At 40.2% G+C, this 21,760-nt stretch overlaps 1 protein-coding gene across 8 annotated transcripts in view; it reads left to right on the top strand.

The window, feature by feature from the left end:
* SUCLG2 (succinate-CoA ligase GDP-forming subunit beta) overlaps nt 1–21,760 on the top strand; it is a 482,508-nt gene that overhangs the window by 122,919 nt on the left and 337,829 nt on the right. For all 8 annotated transcript variants that reach the window (XM_023249935.2, XM_045051842.1, XM_023249939.2 and 5 more), the window contains exons 3-6: nt 8,783–8,882; nt 9,895–9,985; nt 14,537–14,689; nt 16,209–16,298. In XM_023249935.2, the coding sequence (XP_023105703.1) occupies nt 8,783–8,882; nt 9,895–9,985; nt 14,537–14,689; nt 16,209–16,298 (434 nt within the window). The remainder of the gene's footprint in view (nt 1–8,782; nt 8,883–9,894; nt 9,986–14,536; nt 14,690–16,208; nt 16,299–21,760) is intronic.

Below are 21,760 nucleotides of genomic sequence, written 5' to 3'. Positions count from 1 at the left end.
CAAAGGCCATAAATGTGTTTTTCTGTTTATTTTCTGTTCTTGAATATAGGGAAATAAACTTTAATATGGACAGATTTTTCTGAAGATCCGAAATAACAAATGTGAGTGACCTACAGTGCTGAATGTTGGCATGCTTTACTGGTTTGTTTGAGGCGGTGCTATAATGATTTCTAATTTAAATAGATAACCAAGAAGCCAAGCAAATACAGACGGAAAAGCAAAGTAGCCTTTGTCCGTTGTGGATGCCTTTAGGTCTTCTCTTCCCAGCCTTGTCTGTCTGGAAAACAAGTCTCTTCCTTGTGACATCGATCAGCCCTCCTTTATGGCTCTTCTGTCCTCTCCTGCCTCGCTCAACGTGGCACCATTTCCCCTGCTCACTACACTGTGTTCTTAACATTTATTACAGTGTTAATATTTTTCAGTAATTGTTTGTTTGTATCTCTTCTGTCCAGGAAGTTTTAAGTTTCTGAAGGCATGGACTCTGACTTTTTTTTTTTAAATCTTTGAATTCCCACAGAGTAGGTGCTCAGTAGCTGTTTAAAACGGGCAGGACATTTTCCTGCCACTGTCATTTTTCTTGCATGACACTTTAGGGGGTCATGTTGTTAGATGTTGAGCCGTGTTTTCTGAAGATATCTTCTGGAGGCCTCTGCAAATATGACAGAGGCCTCTGCCCCATATGATAAAGTTATAAAGGCTGATACAGAGAGGAACATTGAAATATTCAAGACAAGCTACTGTGGACAACTTCCTGTGTTTATCTCACACTTTAAACTCTTTTTATTTATTTTTAGTACAACATGTGATAATTGGGGAAAAAATGTAAATCAGTACTGAAAAGATGTAATGCTCCCCCCATGATGCCACTGCTTGCCCCTTCAGATAACCTCAGTTAACAGTTCAGTTATTATGTTCACTTAGACTTCATTATGAGTGTATAACTCGTCACAAATGTGAGTATTCATTTTTTTAAAATATTGATCATTAAGGTCTGTTTAGAGTGTATAGTGTATGTGGGCTTATTCCCAAGTTCACACATAAAGATATATTTAGTCATTGTCAATGGACCTATAGTATAGTATTATTTCATTATGTGGCTATATAAAATTTATTTTTCTAATCCCAAATGTCCACATAGTGATAGTTTGGTTGTCGTCAAGTGTTTCAATATTCTAATTACACTGCAGTGAAAAATCCTTCTTTCTGTAGTGCATTTTCACAGAAGTGGGATTGCTCTACCCACAAATTTTTTGTGAGCCCTGGGTAGGTGGACCTCCTAATTGAGAATGTTGCAGATGCTTTTTAACCATGACTTTTTCCGTGACTTTTTCCGGAGCATGGAACCAGGTACCCAGTGATTTGCATTGGGCTCAGAGGTCTGAGAAGGATTTTGAGTGCACTCCCCGATTAGGAAATCACATACATTAGGCTTGTCTAGAGAAAGGGTCCCTTGGGAGCAGAGCTTGTTAGAGAGTGGAGGGGCTCTGTGAGATGATCTTTGTGAGGAAAGGAGGTGACCGGGCAGTGTAGAAGGCCCAGACATCACAGGTTTAGGGTGTGGAGGTGCCTGACTGCACCATTCTCCCCCAGAGAGAGTGTGTGTCAGGAATAGAGACTGCTCTGCCAAGGGAAAAGCTGGGTCACTAGGGGCTCACCTGCTGTCCTTGAGCATTCACGGGAGGGTGAAAGATCCTCCTTGATGGTAGCGGGGGAGAAACCTAGAGGAACTGGCTGTGGTGTGACCATGGGGTGCAGAATGATAGCAGACAGCAGAGCAGGATCCAGACAGCAGCACATGGCACCTCTCACCAAATGGAAGGCTCCCCGGAGAAATCTATGTACCCAGACAAACTAGAAGACAACCTTTCTAATCAAGAAAGTTGGAGATCTCAGAATGCTAGTTATATTTCTGTGAAATATTTCTGTAAATACAGGTGTAGGTGGGCAATGTGTATGTTACATTTTAAATTCCATAGTCCTTCCTGTTGCTTCTGAAAGTAAAACCTTCATTTTATTATATCAGTTTATATTTATATCATTTCTCAGTATTACCATCTTTCCCCCTCCTCTTGTTCATCACTGGTTAAAGATCCACAAGAGGTTTGTTTTTTGTCTGTATTCGAAGGTAGCTTCCAGGTGTCTGCTGCTGCAAGAGGGGGTCTCTAACCCTGGGGTTCTCAAGCCACCCCAAGAAGTTTAGAGGTGTTAATTCTGTATTTGCAACACTTGGGGTCTCTTCCACTTGTTACTCCCATCTGTGGCACTTATTACTGTGTAAGCCTGATTAAGCTAGAACTACATTTCCCAGAATCCCCTTCTGTATAATTCCTGGTTAGAGTGGGCTAAATGAGAAGCTTGCACAGAATTTGGAATGCAACCATTACGCTGTGATGGACAGATGGACAGATGTAGAAATGCTGGCAAGGTGGTCCCGCTCATCCTTGCTCATATCTGTTCCATACGCATCTTCTGACCCTGCTGATGAACATTGACCCAGACCTGTCATGAGACCTGTATCCACCCTACAGCTCCTGGGTGTGCTTTCTTTCACTGGTGACCCCTGTGATCCTCTAGCCCTCACTTTCAGACCTTTTCTTTCTCAGCATCTCTCCCAATTTTGTCAGCTTTTTGTTCCTTGTGATAAATCCCTTATTCATAACTCATAGTGGTTCTGCTTCCCTAATTGAACCCTGACTGAACATATCTTTGCTTTGAAAATCAGAAAGAAGATGATTTCTTTATTTTATTTTATTTTATTTTATTTTATTTTATTTTATTTTATTAAGTAATCTCTACATCAAACTTGGGGCTCAGACTCATGGCTCCGTGAGTCATGTGCTCCACAGACTGAGCCAGCCAGCTGCCCCAAAAATGGTTTCTGATAACTAGTTTTCCTTTATCCTTCTTTCACTTCAAGTGCATCACAAAATACTGTAGAAATGCTGTTGGGGTTCATAAATGCTTTTAATCTTCTGTGGCTGTTTTCAGGATCTGTTGAAGCTGCAGATGTTAACAAATCTTTATTATCAATGTATATTATAAATTTGTCCCATAATCTGTACAAAACACTGTATAGATTTCATCTGGAAATTTCTTCTTCTGAAGAAACTGTTTTTTTCCTCAAAAGTTGCCATTTTTTTTTCCAGGTAGCTTCATTTGCAGGAGATCTGTTTCATGTCCTCTGGTTGCAATCTTATAATATTAGAGATTCTTTGATAACACAGGTGTCTAAATAAATGTGGTCTTTTTGCCATCAATGTTAAGAGGTTCTGCCCTAAAGGTTTCTTACAGAAATCTATATCTTTTAATTTGATAGGCAAAATGTAAGATTGTTTTAGTAGTCTTAAGCTATAGAAATAGTAAGATACCACAACTGAATTGAGCCTTTCTGAAGTAATTTTTATCTAGCTTTAAAAATTTTATCACCAACAAAGTCTGTGTCAATGGTTATGAAAATAATTAATAACATCAGTGACAAGATCAGAAGAGTAGGCTAGTTTATCATTAGAGATTTTAATGAGAACTATAATGTAATAAATATACAATATTTTTTAAGTTTGGCAATCTGAAAATACAATGTCAAACTTTAAGAATTTGTATAGGAACTAAAATTAAAATTATTCACTTGAAAGCAAAAGTGTGTTGTCTTATGATATAATTATCTCCTTTATAATCAACAATCTGTTCCAAATGGCAGTATCATGCCCCTACACTATCCAGATGAAGGAAGTACTTTAGATAAAGTGGAATTAATTGACTACTGTGTTTGATAGGAGCTTTAGGATTTAAAACTTACATAAAAGCTTTATCAGTAAAGGATTTCTTAATGTAAAATAATGTCTCCCTAAACAGCTTCCTAATTTGTATCACAAAACCCTTGTCCTAGAGATGGCTCTAGTTCCATCTTTTACTTTAAAAGTGACTGTTTCAGGTGTGTGTAATTTGAATCTTCTTGGGTAGCAGTCTGGTGGGGAGCCAAGTATCTGTAATCCTAATTCAATCAACGGATGTGACCAATGATGAAATAGTTTATTCTGACGTCTTTCATGTTTGAAATTTTCTGTTCCAGTACTGGGCGAGCCCACATCAGACATGTTGAAAGGTGAAATAATTGTTTTAGTTTCAGAGATGACATTGGGCATATGGAAAGAGTCATTGCAATATTGTCTCATTCCCAGTGACCTAATTACAACTTGAGGAAATAGGACTCCATCTACAGCAGCTATTATAATCATTGAAGATAGGTAATTCTCCAATTTTAGGTTTGGGTTCTGGGGTCATAATGAAGTCACAGAAGTTAACTCATTTTCTTTGGGAAATTGGCACTTAGGCACTTATCACCCTATAATTGTATGTCCTTTATAAAGGTTCCTCTTTCTGTAATATCTTCAGCTCTTTTCATGCATCACCTTCCTCCTCCTTCTTGCCTTCCGGTAATAGGTCAATTTGAAATACATTGTAACTTTCTCAATTAAGAATCCTATCAAACCTCATGAAAGGTGATCACCGTGCTGGAAATTATGCCATGCAATTGTGCTGAAAACTGGATATTCCAATTTTGCTCCAGTCAGTGAACCATGGAAATCACAGTTCCCCCAAGAAAGCCAATGTTATTGACTTGAAATAGATGGTTACCTTAGTAGTTTCCAGGTATATACTGCTGCATTTGCATTTAGGAAGCTATTATATATTTTGTTAATGTTTATGTATTTTTGGGAAAGAAGGGCACAGAGAAGGAGACAGAGAACCCCAAGCAGGCTCCACCCTGTCAGGGCAGAGTCCCGTGCCTGAGCTCTGAGCTGCCACTGACAAACCCCATGAAGTCATGACCTGAGCCGAAATCAAGAGTGGACGCTCAACTGACTGAGCCACCCACATGCCCCGGAAGCTGTTATATTTTTGAAGAGAGCAATGTTGAATTCACTAAACTATTTTAAATAGATAGCTGAAAATAACATTCTTACTGATATTCCTGATAAACATTTTCACACATATACTAGGTCCTTTTGCATTATGGTTCTGAACTGTTTCTTATAAGCACTCTTTTGCATAAATGTATTTTCAGAATGCTGTCTCTAAAAAGAACAGTGAACCAGTTTTACAAAGCTTGTCTAATTGAAAACATTTCTTATTTATTCTCTTTAGGTTATGCTTTTCTTAATGAATTTAATTTTTTTCTTTGTATATTTAATAATGCTTCTAAGAATGTTTGTTTTCCAGCATAGGACCATAAAAATTGGCATAAAACTTTGTTATTGTAATTAGAATGAAACTTGTAAGAAATGAAAGGAAAATATTTGAAAAAGTATTATTTTAATGTGGCTAATAGAGTCAAACAAGACCATGGTGTGGGGTTTTTTTTGGGGGGGGGGCTTTCTAAATGGCTATAAATATTGTTCTCATAAGAGATTTGGTAGTTGAGAATCTTACATATTTATAAGCTTGTCAAGTATGTCACAGTGCTTTTTCTCCTAAAATATATATAAATCCTAGTAAACTGGTTTCCGTCTAACCAAGAGGAATCCTAGTCGTGAGCACTGTTCATTATCAGAAACTAACCAGAAAGGGAACAAAATAAAGTGAATGCATTGCACATTTACGCTGCTGCATATAAGAGTAGTAGTTAAGGATAAGGAGTTTGGAGTTACACATACCTGGAATTTTCCACCTCGGAGTCCAGTACTATGGTTATCAGTACAGAAGTGTAATCTGTTTCCATATAAAAGCTATTAGATAGATGTTATTTCTCCCTCCATCTCTTTTTTTAGCTTGTTACCCCTAAAGTATGGTTAAATCATCTTATGGTAGACAAACATTGGATTTCGTGTCTGAGATATTCTTCTGTAATTTTGCTTGGGATTAGGAGAGTAACGTGAAAACCCAAAAGCAATCCAAAAATGTGTGTATTTGGCGAAATCAGATTTATTTTAAATAGAATGGAAACAGTGACTGTGTGAATCAGCTTGGTTAATACTGGATGAGAAGAATAGCTACTGTTCAGTAGGATTTGGCTGCTTAATTTTCTCCCCTCCGAATAAATAACTGAATTAAATTACTTCACGTGAGTTGCAGTCAAGATGAGACAAACTTGCTTTCTTTTAGGCTATTGATGTACTATACTGATTTAACATCTGAGATCTAATAAGAAGAGATGATTTTAGTGAGCTTATTTTCGGCCTGGGGTGTAAGTTGCAGGAGACATACCTAGATGGGATACAGTTTTTTCCTTTGTCTTTTGCCATTTGTCCCAGTATGGCTTCACAGTGCCCAAAATGGTTGTTTGGTCTACCAGCTTGGTGGCATGGAATCCTTTGACACGTGGTCAAATGGTGACACATGTAATTGACAACCACTTCATTGAGGCTACAACTGTTTCTTTGTCTTGATGGTTCATGCCTAAGGCTGATTTAATTAAGCATATCTAGTGCCAATTAACGATGCCCAATTAGGTATTCTGTCTGGCTTTCAAGTGTTGCTGCTGGAGATCTAGAGAAAAGCATCTCTTTCTTCTGGATGACAAGCATGTGAAAATTGATAATGGCAATGGAATGCTGGTTATCCTTTTTAAATAATTTGAAGGGATCACAATTAAAAATTTGAGTAGACCGTATTTTTTCTATTCGATGGCTCCAAAAGAGAAATAGGAAATGTCTTCCTATATACCTTTATTTTTTTGGTTAATTGCTAAAAATAATTAGCGATGATAGGTACCATATTTTGACTTCTTTTTAATGTGCCAGGCATTGAGATAAGCACTTTACCTACTATATTTCACTTACTCTTCACATCACCTAACACTATAGATTATTATAGCCATTTTGCTGACAGGCATATCACTTTTCCCTTTCTGAGCCTCAGTCTCCTCCGGTCTACAAAGAAAGTGATAGGCAGAGTGAGAGATTTTAGGTCTGTTTAACTCCACAGTCCGCGCTCTTACTGCTGTTCTTAGGCGCAATAGCCAAGATACGAAATACATTCGTTTTACTTGGTTTCTTTCCTGGTGAGTTTCTGGTAATGAGCTGTCATCCCAACTTGCTCTTTACTCCGGTTGATGTGAGCCAGTTTATCCTAAGACATGGGTTTGACTGATGTTGTGATGGTTCATATCTAGGGCAGCAACAGGTGTAGGAGGACATCGAGGGCAGCAGAGAAGGAGCCATGATTGCTTCTGGGAGAAGGTGAAGCCTGGTTTTCTGAGTGTTAAGAAAATTTAGGGGAAGGGAAGACCAACGAATAAAGACCAAGAACTTTCATAATCTGACTACCTCAGCTGGAGTAGCTGTCTTACCCAGTGCTGTCATAATGTCAAATCTTGTTGTAGCTCCTTGTTGCCTTCATGACAAAACCCTCTGTGGCTCCTTCTCTTTGAACCTTTGCCTGCTTGTCTTGAGTAAGAAGAACAATAATAGAAATAACTGAAACAGCCAACGCTTACAGAGCCCTCCACCTTCCATGAATGGTGGCCGACACCAGCAAACTTATTATTATTATTATTCGCCCACATCTGCCTGAGTGGAAATAATCCTTTTGATTCTTTAGAAGATAGAAAGGTATTAAAATGAACTAAACAGTCATGGCAGTAGCCTTTCATTAATCATATGAGTTTCAGGCTCTTGGGATAAAGTATTCACATGTATTGTCTAATTCTTAAACCAGTCCTCATCATTTTTTCACAGTTGGGTAAACGGAGTCTCAGAGACATTTAGTAACTTGCCAGGTGTCGTCACCTGGATGAGGGACAGAGTCCTGATGGAAACCCAGTCTGCAGATTCTAAACCTGGTGTGTTAAACCAGAAGGCTATTAGAGCCTTATAGAAGATTGACTTAGTTTTCTGATGTTAGACAAAGAGGAACGACAAACAGAGGGTGCCAGCTGTGGCTGAAGATGTGTACTCTTTGGTTTATGAAACATGTTTGATTTGAGGGCTGTTTTGTTTTTTTTCCTTTTGTGGTTGGGGAGGGCAGTGTCCCTCTTTGCTCAAGACCTTATTTCTGTCACTGGGCTGCTTCATGCATTCAGCTTTCAAGCCAGGCGCATGAAGATGTTTGAAGTTTACGACTCAGGTCTCAAAGGTCAACAGGTCAACAACAGGCAGTACCTGCCCCCCCCCCCCCCCCCCCCGTTCCTTGACTATGTCGAGAAACAAAAATTCCATAGCCACCTTCCTTCCTCCAGGATGTTTTGTTACCCTGCCACCATTTCAGAAATATTGCTTGCTTTCAGGTTCAATCCATTTCCTCCTCCCTTATCCAGTCCCATCAATATATAGAACAACTGCTCAGAAATCTGGTGGTTTCCAAGAATACAGTTATTAACTGCTCTCTTTGCATCTTGTCTTAAACGTCTCCCCTATGTAATCCAGTCTTCCCTTCGACATCTCAGCCGGCTGACAGGTAGTTAGTTCTTCTGACTGGCAGATTGGTGCCTCAGCCACATGGGAGTGTCATTACACAGTAAAATTAATACCTCCAGCCTGGATTTATTTAGCATCTTCTGACACTCAAAAGAGCAAGGGAACACATGCCTTGCTTTCTCTTGGGATGGTTGAGTATTAGATTAAACTGGAAGGAAATATTTTAATGCCCTCGATAAAGACTTTGTATTTAGGTGCATTGATGGTTTTTTTTTTCTGGACGTTTTTTATGCCTTTATTTTCAAAGTTGGTTTAATAGAGCTTTTACAAACACTTTTGGAAATTAGGTGCATTTCCACGTTCCTTGTTGCTCAAAAACAAAACAACAACAGAAAAACCCACTACTGACTCTGGGTTTTCTTTTTCAGATGCAAAAGAAATTGTTTTGAAAGCCCAGATCTTAGCTGGAGGAAGAGGAAAAGGTGTCTTCAGTAGCGGTTTGAAAGGAGGCGTTCATTTAACAAAAGAGTAAGTCTGGAGGTGTTACTTCTCTGTCTTTTGGCTCAGTATTAATGGAAGATCTTACTCATGATTGAAGGGAGCGTTGAGAAAAATGGTTGGAATGGGGTGGGAGCAGAAGGTAGCAAGTAGAGGAAATGAATTATAGGTAGAGGAGGGCTCTGGCAATGCTCCAGTGTTCTTTCTCCCATAAAAGGATTTTTTCCTCACTAATTGGTGAAAAACCTGACACTCCTTCTGCCCTAGACAGTCATTGATCCATCATAAATGTTGAAAATGATAACACAAAATAAATGCTGCCGCCATATTGTCACTTGCCTATTCTGGAGCCTGCAAATGGCTCCCCATTACCAGTGGCTTCACTTGTCCCTCCTGTCTGACAGTCTGAACCCTCCCTTATCATGGCCTGTCTCTTGTGTCTGCCAGCACTGCCCCTGTGCCTCTCTTCCGTCACATACCTTTTCATTATTTACTTTGAATCATACCCTCTCCCTTATGCCCTCATTGGCCAATACTTCTCACATTACCCAAGTCAAGTTTTTGTTATTCAGCTCTTATCTAAATCTGTTGTGCATTTCAGTATTGTCTTTCTACTGTGACTGTAACTTATTTTGGGGAGAGAGGATAGCAGAGGGAAGCAAGAATCTCCCCTTTCCCTTCCCTTCCCTTCCCTTCCCTTCCCTTCCCTTCCCTTCCCTTCCCTTCCCTTCCCTTCCCTTCCCTTCCCTTCCTCTCTTCCTCCTTCCCTTTCTTTCCTTCCTTCTTCCTTCCCTTTTTTAAATCTTCCTTCCTTCCTTCCTTCCCTCCCTCCCTCCCTCCCTCATATATATTGCTCTCAGTGAGCCTCTGGTACCTTGCTAGGTACCTAGTACATTAGCAGAAAGCCTTGTGGACTCTGTGAGGGTGGAGCTGGACCCTGTGCAGTGTGGACATGGGGACATAACATGCACTCTGCTTTAAAATAATTTTCACCGTAGACAATGTTTTTGTTTTTTCTCTTTCCCTTTTCCTTCACTCCTAGCCCTCAAGTTGTAGGCCAGCTGGCTAAACAGATGATTGGGTATAATCTAGCAACAAAACAAACTCCAAAAGAAGGTGTGAAAGTTAACAAGGTAATATGAATGCTTTTGGTCATTTTCTGTGTATGTGTTACAAGAAAAGAAAATCACATTTCATTTTTGACAGTCTGATGAAGCAGTGCACTTTGGCCATGTGCCATTTTGTTTTTTAAACTTCTTATAATCTCTTTAGGTTGTGGTATGACTTTGAGGAGAAATAAAAAGGGTTCTGTGATAGTGTGAGTGTTTATCATCGTCAGCATTTAGTAAACGTAGGTGCGGTTGAGTGATCAAAACAACTGCTTTGCCTTTCAGAACATTCTGTTTAAAGCTGGAAAGGGCTTCATACTCAGCTCTTCCTGCTCAGTGCAGGACATTCTCTGCTCCTCCACAGCCCCATTTCATTATGTATCAGAGTTACCTGTGATGTTGTTTTTCTAAGTGTCACTATACCTTACTTTGAGTTTAGTAGCGTTTAAAGCCATGTTATCCCTGGAATTATGGAGTATTAGTGGTCCTTTGGGGTTCTGAAGTGTAGATAGGCTGCACATCATACACATCTGCAGAACTTAGAGCCCTGTGTGAAGTGGCTTGCCTCAGGCATAAAATTGGGGTGGCACAGTCGAGGCCAGAACCTAAGTCTCCTCCTGTCATTTTGTTTGCTGTATCCCCTTCATCAATGGAAGTACCAGAACTCGCTACCTGATTTGCAGGACCCGGTGCCAAAACAAATGCGGGGACCCTCGTTCAAATTTCAAGTCACTTACAACAAATAATACACCAAGAGACCAAGAGGAGGACCCTTCTGAGTTTCGGCCCCTATAAGTTTGACTATAAGGACAAACCCCAGCCCTGGCAGGCATAGATCGTTGAAAGGCCCAGATTAATGGTGAAAGGGGGCCCAGCATTTTGGGGAACAGATTAGATAAGGTTAAAAATATACCCAGGTTCTGCCAGTGTGTTATACCTAGAGAACCTGAGGTAGTACATTCTGTTTTTTTTTTATTTTTTATTTTTTATTTTTGGGACAGAGAGAGACAGAGCACGAACGGGGGAAGGGCAGAGAGAGAGGGAGACACAGAATCGGAAACAGGCTCCAGGCTCTGAGTTGTCAGCACAGAGCCCGACGCGGGGCTCAAACTCACGGACCGCGAGATCATGACCTGGCTGAAGTCGGGTGCTTAACCGACTGCGCCACCCAGGCGCCCCAGTACATTCTGTTTTTAATTTTCAGGGTGAGTTGTGTGGAAAGTTGTTAACATGACGAAAAAAAAAAATCGCTGGGTGGTTTACTTAGCGTACCATGACAGGGTCTATCTTGGTCCCAAAGAGGGAGATGGAAATCCTGGTGGTCCTTAGCTCTTTCACTCTGAGAACATAAAGCTTTTATAAATGTTAGGAAAGCATATTGACAAAACTGGTTATGCTGTTTTCCCTTTACCCCCACTTCTCACAGTTAAGAACTATTTAAAACTCAAAAGTGTTTTGTTTTGATTTTTGTTTGGCCCAACACAGTACTTGTATTTGCCTTTTAAATCTGATTATGAGCCTGTGCCTTTGTTAACTTCTTCAAAATTTGTCCATAGAGGACATGATAAGTATTTTTTTGTTTGTAGGAATTCGTTGTTTTATACGAATATATTTCTTTTTAGATTATAGTTTGTGATACTTTTTAAAAGCATGTAAAAAATACCTAAAGCAGATTTGCACTGTGTGGTAATGCATAAAATTAGTTTGTAGATAGGTTTTGAAAGACTGAAGATAAGTGCATTCCTGTACATTGAGTCATTGCTAGGAAACATCTAGAATGATTTACTTTTAAGTAGTGGTTTTTTTCCCCCTGATTGTAAAAGTGATTCACACACATAAAAACTTCCAGTAGTACAGAAATATAGAAATTAGAAAATAAACGTTTCTTGGATTCTCACCACAGTGAAATATCGTTTCTGTCCTTTTTCTGTATAAAATGTATGTTACCCTGTTTCTATAATAATATTATATGCGGTTTTAAGGAACATGCATTTTTTTTTACATATGAATATCTTGGACATCAGTAGAAGTCCCCCAGAAACTTTTATTTCTAAGTTTAATTGAGAAGCTGTTTAAACACACATACGTACATTTATATACACATTGGATATTTTTTTCTAAGTCTGTGCCAATGCATTTTAGGTGTGTTCCCTAGAATAATAATAGGGGAGGTGAGACTGCACTCCTCGTTATGTTCTTCACGATTCAGTACCAGCAAAGCTTACTGCTCTGTAGCAAGCAAAGTTCAGAAACCGAATATATTTTTAATGTTATCTAATCATGGTCCTGTTGCAAATAGTTTGTGCACTGGTACTCATCCACAGTTTCAACAGCACCATATTAAAAACAAAAGCAAAAACAAACCAACCAGCCAGGTTCAGTGGTCCAGTAGGGTAAAGTAAGTGAAAAAGCTTTCTTTCCTGGGGGACTCCACGAAAAGGCTGTGCTGATGATACTGTTTTTGTCAGTCACAGATGAAGTCACATTATTGAGACGTATCTGAGTTCCTGGTGGGATGAGAGCGTTCGTGGAATTCACTGGGAATGTTTTCTTAAAGAGTGATACTTTCTTTCCACCAAGGAGGAGCCAGTTCAGACAGCAGCTGGTCTCTCACAAATAGAAATTTGATGGAAGGTACAGAACATCTGTCAACATTTTAGAAGATTAAGAATAGGACTCTTGAATGACACGTCTCCTAAAAAGTTAGAATGTTGTGTTGCTTCTCAGAATAACTACTGAAAATCATTAAATCTTGTTCTCTAGACTAGCTCTTATTAGATAGAAAGTGAACTTGAAAACAATGCTTCTATGAAAATCTTAACACCACGTGCCAAGAAGTATTTCCTACATAGTCATGAGTTACCATTTATGATAAAAGAGTCAGTATGATGCCTCTTATCAGGTATTTTATTTTTAACCAGTGATAAATTCCACAAGTGTTTGAAAAAAAGAAATTTTGAGTTCATTTCTTTATAGCATTTTAGGTCGTCATATGTTTATCCCATTTCATGTGACTTAAAAATTTGTGGTTTTATGACACCTGGGTAATTAGCAAGAAATGCTGTTTTATCTGTGACTTTCTTTTGTGAAACCTATTAGTGGACTACTTTTAGGAAAAGCAATGTAAATGCTTTCATTATTTTCACTTCTAGTACTGATGATGAATATTCTTTTCTTTCTTTCTTTCTTTCTTTCTTTCTTTCTTTCTTTCTTTCTTTCTTTCTTTCTCTCTCTCTCTCTCTCTCTCTCTCTCTCTCTCTCTCTCTCTCTCTCTTTCTTTTCTTTCTTTCTTTCTTTCTTAACCATCCAAGACATCTTTTACCGTTTTTATTTGGGAGTGTCATTTGGTACACAGTCTCTCTCTCTAAGGCAACTTGAGAGTACTTAACATCTTAAATATGAAGAGTCTAAAACCTAGCCATCTTATTTCTAGGTACCTTACTATAGGGATATGAAAACAAATGAGTGAAGATATACACACAAAAGTAAGCACTCAAGTGGCATTTGAGAAAAATTGAAGTCCACGTAAATGTCTGTCAGTAGGGATATGGTCAAATAAATACTGACATATAAGTACCATCTAGTCACAATGAAGAGAGAGAATGTTGGAAAGATTTCCAAGCTGTAATATTAATATTAAAAACAAGAAGAAAGAAAAGCGTTCAAGCACGTATAATATGCTTCCATGTGCATTACTGTAATGCTTGTAGATGTATAGGAGAGAGAGAAGTCAGCAGTGATTTTTCCTGGTAGGCCTGCTGCACACAGCTGTTGTGGTTGTGCACTGAGCAAGACAGCCAGCCGAAACAGTGAGAGCAGAATGAAATCCTTCCATCCCACTTGTCTCTTGCCCAAGCACAGTCCTCGCATACACTGGACCATATCCTCCCAAAGGTGCTACTTTATCTGATGATCACAAACGTTTCATATGGGCTCCTGATCACCCTAACGGCTGAGGCCCGAGCTCTGTATATGTGCAGCTGGGGGCTTCTTTCACTGTCTCATTTATATACGTCTAGTACCTTTTGTGTTATTTTTGAACATGCAAATAGTATATTTGTAATTTAAAAGGAAGCATAAATTGAATTAGCAATACAGTTGATCAATGAGATAGAGGCATATATACATATACAGCATCAGATGTACTGTAAAAGAATCCTTTCTGGGGCAGCAAACTTGGTTTTCCACTAGTGTAATCTGAGAAAAATCAATGTGGCAATATGTATGTACTGTTAATGTCTCAAATTAAAATAACAACTGCTTCCCTGGAGTTTTTCTTAAGTGTCAGGGTTTCTCAAGGAAGAAGAAGAAGAAAAAAAAAAAAGATTAAAGTGGGAAAGCTCCTTGAGGCAAACCAAATACCTGTCACTTGAGCAAGTTAGCAGGATCAATTAAGGAGGTGAAAATGGGCATTCTGTACCATGAAAGCAGAACTCTCAAATCTCTGGGAGGAAACTCAGTGGGTTTGAAGAGCCTAAAATGAAGCTGTTTGATTTGTGTAGCAAGTTTATATAGATGTCCAAGTGGGAATGAGCTTGATGCTGAATTAATTTGACTTTCCCACTAACGTGGTAGGTGATGGTTGCTGAAGCCTTGGACATTTCCAGAGAAACCTACTTGGCCATTCTGATGGACCGGTCCTGCAATGGCCCCGTGCTGGTGGGCAGCCCTCAGGGGGGCGTTGACATCGAAGAGGTGGCCGCTTCGAATCCAGAGCTTATTTTTAAGGTGTGTTTGTATTCCTGACTGTGCTGTGTTCATTGACTATTGTTGCACGAGCTGTTAAAGATTTAATGTGCAGTCTGAGGCTGGTAGCAGCACGTTCGTTCCTGGGATTTAAGGCGTGAAAGACCTTGAGTCCTTTTTCTTACTGAGCACTAAGCTGAGGTTGGGCAGAACCAAGGTATTCCCTATCCAGGGTCTTTTTCTTTGCTTTCCCCCTCCATCCCTTTATTCCTCCTTCCTGCCTTTTCTTCCTTCCTCATTTCTTCCATACGCTGCCCCAAGAATTAACCAATGGGAGAGGACTGTGGTGTTTCCATTTCCCCCGGTTGACTCCACCCCACCGCACAGTGTGTATGATCCAGAAATCCGCTCCTAGGACACCAGATGTGAGCTGGAGACTGCCATGATGTCTTTCAGTACAGCTTATGTAAACCGGAATCCTTCAGAGGCCCAGATTCTATCAGTGTGCTTCAATCCTTTAAAGCTTGCCCTTAGTATCTGGTCACAGATCTGGCTGAGGTCAAATCCTAACTCACCAGCAAGCATCTCAGTGTTTCCAAGCCTCATTGTTTTTGAATCACTTCAGTGATTTCCACCCCACAGAATTGTGAGAAATAGTGAGGTGATGTGTACAAAGTGCTTCTCAACGTACCTCAGCTGTGAGAAGAAAAATCTACGGTCTTTAGAACTGTAATTCTGGTTTTTAATTTGGGGTTCTTGGTGTCAAAAAATCACATTAGAAATTTTTAGCAGAAAGATTTATTATTTCTTTTAGAATGTGATTTTGTTTCCCTTCAAAAAGCAGGAATTTTTTTCCCTGAACCTCTTTGTTTAGATCAGGTACTGATACTTTGGGTGATTGGTTGTGGAATATTTTCACCAACATTACATCTTTTAGGTTAGCTACCTTGGAAGTTAAGTTGAGACTTTACATGCTAGCTTACCAATAATACCTACTCATTTTCAAAATTACTGTGATTTAAACAAGCCATTCCATGTGTGAAGAGAACACCTGAAATAATGTATATGAACAGCACTTAGTATCTTGGAGAGAATGGCACTTTGTAGAGCTCAGGTATTATTAATAATTATCATCATCAATAGGGTATTTAAATCATATGGTAATATTTAACCTACATATGACAAGCTCTAAACTTAACAGCAATATTAGGCAGGAAAACCTTACTCTGGAAGTCTTCCAAAAGATGTCATAAAAATTAACTGACTAAATATTCGTCGGTGCCATCTGTATAGTAATTAAAAGTGAAAACTGGCATCCGATTGTCTTGTCAGCATGCCACCCTGAAGAATTACATAGTTTTTGGAAAGGCTGTGTTTTAGATGGTCTGCTAATTAAAACATACCCTATAGGCAGCTGCGGTAGCCCTGCTCGGAGATCTTTGGAAAGGTGCCACCCTTGAATTACTCATTTGCAAATAAATACTGAGCCTTTTCTTTCCAGGTTGTGAATCTTTTCATTTGCCTGTCTTGAGTTTTCCTTATTTTATTCATTTTTTCCTAGGAAGAAATCGATATTATTGAAGGGATAAAGGACAGCCAAGCTCAGAGGATGGCAGAAAACCTAGGCTTCCTTGGGCCTTTGAAAAACCAGGTACCTGAGCATTTGGAGGCCACTGTGCATATGACTTGTTTCAGAAAATGTGTGCTACCTTCCTTACTTGCCTCTGATGTTTGTGCTTCTCCAGGACCCAGGATTATTTATTTGTCTAACCATTTTTCCCCAGTCGTTTGTGATGAAGAAAAATATTTCCCTTGTGTTCTAGAAAAGGGTGTTTATCAGATGTGTTCAAATATACGTGTGAGCGTTGTGCGCGGATACATGCGTTTTGCTGTGTATGTTAGTCTCTCTGTTTTTTTTCTGCAGCACTACAGTGCCAGCCCATGAATTAGATGAGGCAGCATAGTGGTGAGAGGGACAGGCTGTAGAGTCAGGCAGACCTGAGTTTGAATCCTGTACTGCCATCCAGCATGCCTGATTCCACCCATCTGAATGTCTGTCATCGTCTGTGAAATGGGGATAATGAGACCCCAAATGAGAGGCCTCTTGTTAGGACGGAGTAAGCCCAGTACACAGGTGCTTAGTCAGTACTCCAGAAAGGTCAGCTGTTATTGTTATTAATAATACACATTACTTAACTAATTGCTATTCTTTCATAGCTAATGGGATTTGAGATGAATATTAATGGCCTGAAAGTGATACTTCACTGAAAACAGCTTAAATTATGCCAATTTAATAATCATATCTCATGGCTTCAAAGACAGAAAAACTGTCCTCTGAGCTGTTGGGGGAGAGACTCTGTCTTGAGCTTCACAGTTCTGCGTTGTCCTTGGTCCAGCCCACCGAGCCGCATTGGGTGTTTACATGAGCGAGCTTCTTTGTCTCACAGTTAAATGAGAAGGATTTACTGGCTGTTTTCTTCCTTCTCCACTACCAAGAGAAGCCACCTTAATAACCCAAGGTCCTGTGTGTATGTATATGTGAGTGTGTACGTGAGTATGTGTGTGTTTCCTGGGGCCCCCAATGGTTCCAGAGTATTTCCTGCTATTTAGCTGGGCAACATTCCTCTGATAAAACAGATTTCACACTCTTTTCTTTTTCTTTTGATTGACTCTATCTCTAGAAATTGAAGGCTGGAAATAGGCAAATCATAGAAGGGTAAAGCAGAGTAAGACTTTAAAAATATCTACGTTTGAATTAAGAGAGGACAGCACTTACTTGAACTTGGGAGGAAAGGCTCCCTTGGAAGGTGGAAGGTTCAAGATGGAAGAAGGGGCAGGAACATGTGGGACTAAACCTTAGCAGGAGAAAGAGCCAGGACTCAGTGGACAGTTACAAGAACTAATTGTCACTTCTGAGACTGTCAAAGAGATGTCAAGTTAGTGACGTGCTGAAAGGAAGTTATCGTGGATTCCTGAGTAAGGGCTGTCATGGTTAGAGTCACCTCCTGAGAATGAGGTCACTAATTAGCTTAGCCGTCCACTTGACACTTATTGTGGGACTTCTTGTGTAGGGGTGTGGTCACTGAGACCGTTCTTCCATAGGGTCCCCATGTTCTAGCGACGCTGCCCTACAGTCAGCTCCAGAATGTGCTCCATAACCCTATTCACATTCTCTGTATGCCTCTGCACATCGCTGTCTGTCTTACTTAGTTGCAGTCGCCTTTGTAGATCCTGGTGTGCACCATGGAAGGGACATTGTCAGCTTTGCTCACTGCTCTGTTGGAAGCGAAGTTCTTGGCAGGTATATCAGATGCCCTGCAAACATTCATCATATGCGTGAATAGGTGCTACAACACGTCCAGGATGTCCACTTCGAAGAGCTTCCTGGGGAGTTGGTGATAGGCAGGAGAATAAATCTGGAATGGGCAAATCTGCTAACCCCTAGGCTTGACAGCTCAGGAGGTGAATGTGACAGAGAGTTCTAGAGAAGGCAGTAATAGTTCTAGGGACCCCAGAAGATAGTTTCCACCACTCTTCATTTAGAAGAGAAATTTAAGAGTCGTAGCTCTTTAAATGGTTGAATCACGTTTTTTCCAGCACCTCAGACACTCTGGGTTTAAATGAATTACCTGCGGAAGGAAGATGAGCATGCAAGTTCTCAGGGTCATGAAGAGCTATAATGTCATTGTATTTTTGACTTAAATGTGCTAAGGAAAGGAAAGAAGTTTTGAATTCATTTTTTTTTTCCTGTTAGTTTTTTTTTTCATTGCCGACCAAATGAAAGCCTTTAAATCTCCGTTTGCTCAGCAGAGTTGGAGTGAGCTCTCCCTGGGTGCTGCTCACTCTGCTGGACCCTGGAAAACATGATGAGAAATAGCCACTGTTCTCCAGGGGCTCCCAGTCCCTATAGTCCTTATAGGGCTCCAGTCCCTATAAGTGCTGGTAGCGATTATAGGGACAGGGACTAGGAAGGAGCACGAGGGTAATCCTAGTTGTAGGTGTGTGGGAATTTGTTCATCTAGGGACAACTGATTTTATTTGTACACTAGGAAGGAGACTGTATGTGTGCTGGAGTAGTAGATTTGGGAATGCATTAGGATGCTTCCTTAAGCCACAGGCATCAGTGAAATGTTCCAGAAAGTCAGTGTCTAGTAAGCAGAGGCTTCCTCGCAAGAAAAGGAGACTTGGGAGGAGGCTCCCAAGAAGAGAAAACATGAAAATTGTTTTTATGTTTTTATCTATTTTTGAGAGAGAGACAGAGTACGAGTGGAGGAGGGGGCAGATAGAGAGGGAAACACAGAATCCAAAGCAGGCTCCAGGCTCTGAGCTGTCAGTACAGAGCCCAGTGCAGGGCTTGAACCCATGAACCGTGAGATCATGACCTGAGCTGAAGTCAGATGCTTAACTCACTGAGCCACCGAGAGCTCCAAGAAGATTATTTAAATGACCATCGATCAGTGATCTTTTGGTCAAGAAATGGTACTTTCAAGGTACCTTAGATTCAGTGTGACCTTGAACATTACTTAATTTTCATCTAGGATATGGTTTAGGCATGTGGAGGCTGTGCTCTCTTGGATGAACAACTTATAAAATGATTATCTTGTAAAGTTACTAATATCTTTCCAACCCATGCCTGTTGTGTCTGAACTCAGTGAGGTATTCACGTTAGACTTAAAGAAATATCACCTGGTACAGAAATTACCAAGTATGTGTTCCTGACAGAATTCATTTCAGCAAGAATTGGTTGAAAAGACTAAAGCCACAGGAAAGCAGAAAAGGACTGAAAATTCATAGATCTGTCAATTGTGTTAGTTATCCTCTATACTATTAACTTCTTTTTTTTTTCTTTTTTTTAATGTTTATTTATTTTTGAGACAGAGAGAGACAGAGCATGAGCAGGGAAGGGGCAGAGAGAGAGGGAGACACAGAATGTGAAGCAGGCTCCAGTCTCTGAGCTGTCAGCACAGAGCCCGATGCGGAGCTCGAACTCATGAACTGTGAGATCATGACTGGAGCCGAAGTCGGACGCTTAACTGACTGAGCCACCCAGGCGCCCTAATACTATTAATTTCTGAAACATAAGCACCCTGTATTGTCAATATGCAACTTCAGTATTTAAGCTAATGAAAAGATTTGATGGGCCCAGTTAAAAAAGATCACCAATACCTCTGGGAATGGTTTGTCCCTCTGGCTAGCTTTCAGAACTGTGTGTGAATGTTGATGACATTGGTTCCTGGAATCAAACCAAAATATTGCTAAAATTTTTAAGCTATTCAAACACTTTTGAAGGTACCTGTAAATTTGTCAGGGTTTCGTACATATGGCCCAAAGGATATTTGATTTTAGGCATCCTAATTTTTTAAATTGCTTAGCAAACAACCTTAAAATAACATTAATTGGTGGCAAAAGAAGAGAAAACAAATAGTCTGTAGAGTGTGGTTATGAACTGAGGAAGTAGGTGGCAGTAGGAAGCTGGCTGCCTGTAAGGTAAACAGCAGAATGTTTCCTTTGACTTGTGTTTAGTTTATTCTTTAAATCTGAACATGTTTGGAAAACTGGGGAGCTAACCCCCACTTTTCCCAGGCCCTGCCATTTCTGTTGTCGCACCTGCTCAGACTGACACATTTGCCTGCCTGGCCTTCACAGTCATTTACTTGGATGGCCTCTGGAACAGGGCACGTTCGGTCTCCAAGCCAGGCTGGTTCTCCCTTTTTTAGATCTTACATCTCAGATTTTGTAACACGTATCCCTTAGAGATCTCACAACGCAAATCTAATCATGCTTCAGTCCTGCTCAAAAAAATGCTTATGGTCTGTGTACAGAAATGAACAGTTCTAACAGTGAATACCCCCAACTGCTGTGTTAGTATGTGATTGTAGTGGCACTAATGTTTAGAAAATTTGGGCTTCATGGTAAGTTACGTTGATAGAAGCTTAAGAAACATTGTTTCTTTTTAAAAATTTTTTCATGTTTATTTATTTTTGAGAGAGACCGAGAATGAATGGGGGAGGGGCAGAGAGAGAGGGAGTCACAGAATCTGAAGCAGGCCCCGGGTTCTGAGCCATCAGCACAGAGCTGATGCGGGGCTCAAACCTATGAACCACAAGATCATGACCTGAGCTGAAGCCAGATGCTTAACTGACTGAGCCCCCCAGGTGCCCTGAGGCTTAAGAAGTTTTGAAGTGACCCAGTTATCCACTGACAAATAAGTGGATCCGCAACAGAAGATTGTTTAGCTTTGAGAAAGAGGAAGATTCTGACGAGGCATGGACGAACCATGAGACATTGTGCTAAGTAAATTAGCCCGTCACAAAAAGATACATACGATTCCATTTATATGAGGAGCCTAGCGTTGTCAGATTCGTAGTGATGGAAGGTAGAATGGTCGTTGTCAGACTAGGGGAGGGGAGAACGGGGAGTTGTTATTTAATGGGTATAGGGTTTCAGTTTTGCAGGATGAGAAAGTTTTGGAGCGTGGTTGCATGACACGGTCAGTATACTTAACACCATAGGAATGTACACGTAGAAATGATTGGGATCGTGAATTTTATAGTATGTGTATTTCTAAAAAGAAGAAAGTTTTAAAGGACCTGGGATAAGATCTTATACGTGTAGGCACCCAGAAGATTTTTTCTGTTACGTAGTTTCTCCTCATTATCCAATCAGCCATTAATTGAGCCAGTATTTTATTGCGTGTTGACTGCACAGAGGCTGTGTGGGTACAGGATAGCCTGCATGCCTCTCTCATGCAAAACAGTGCAGGCTCAGATCAGTGGCCTAGAAAACCCCCCGAAATACAAGTCTGTTTGGCAGTGAGTTACATATCAGCTTTGCATTGTAACTCAAAATCCATTTGGATAAAAAAAAAAAAAAAAGTACACATCAAATAAAAGAAATCTTAGGGGCGCCTGGGTGGCGCAGTCGGTTAAGCGTCCGACTTCAGCCAGGTCACGATCTCGCGGTCCGTGAGTTCGAGCCCTGCATCAGGCTCTGGGCTGATGGCTCAGAGCCTGGAGCCTGTTTCCGATTCTGTGTCTCCCTCTCTCTCTGCCCCTCCCCCGTTCATGCTCTGTCTCTCTCTGTCCCAAAAATAAATAAAAAACGTTGAAAAAA

This window comes from Felis catus, chromosome A2, assembly GCF_018350175.1.
Source record: "Felis catus isolate Fca126 chromosome A2, F.catus_Fca126_mat1.0, whole genome shotgun sequence".
NCBI lineage: Eukaryota > Metazoa > Chordata > Mammalia > Carnivora > Felidae > Felis > Felis catus.
Note: the sequence above shows the minus strand (reverse complement) of the source record. Positions and strands in the feature narration are given on the sequence as shown.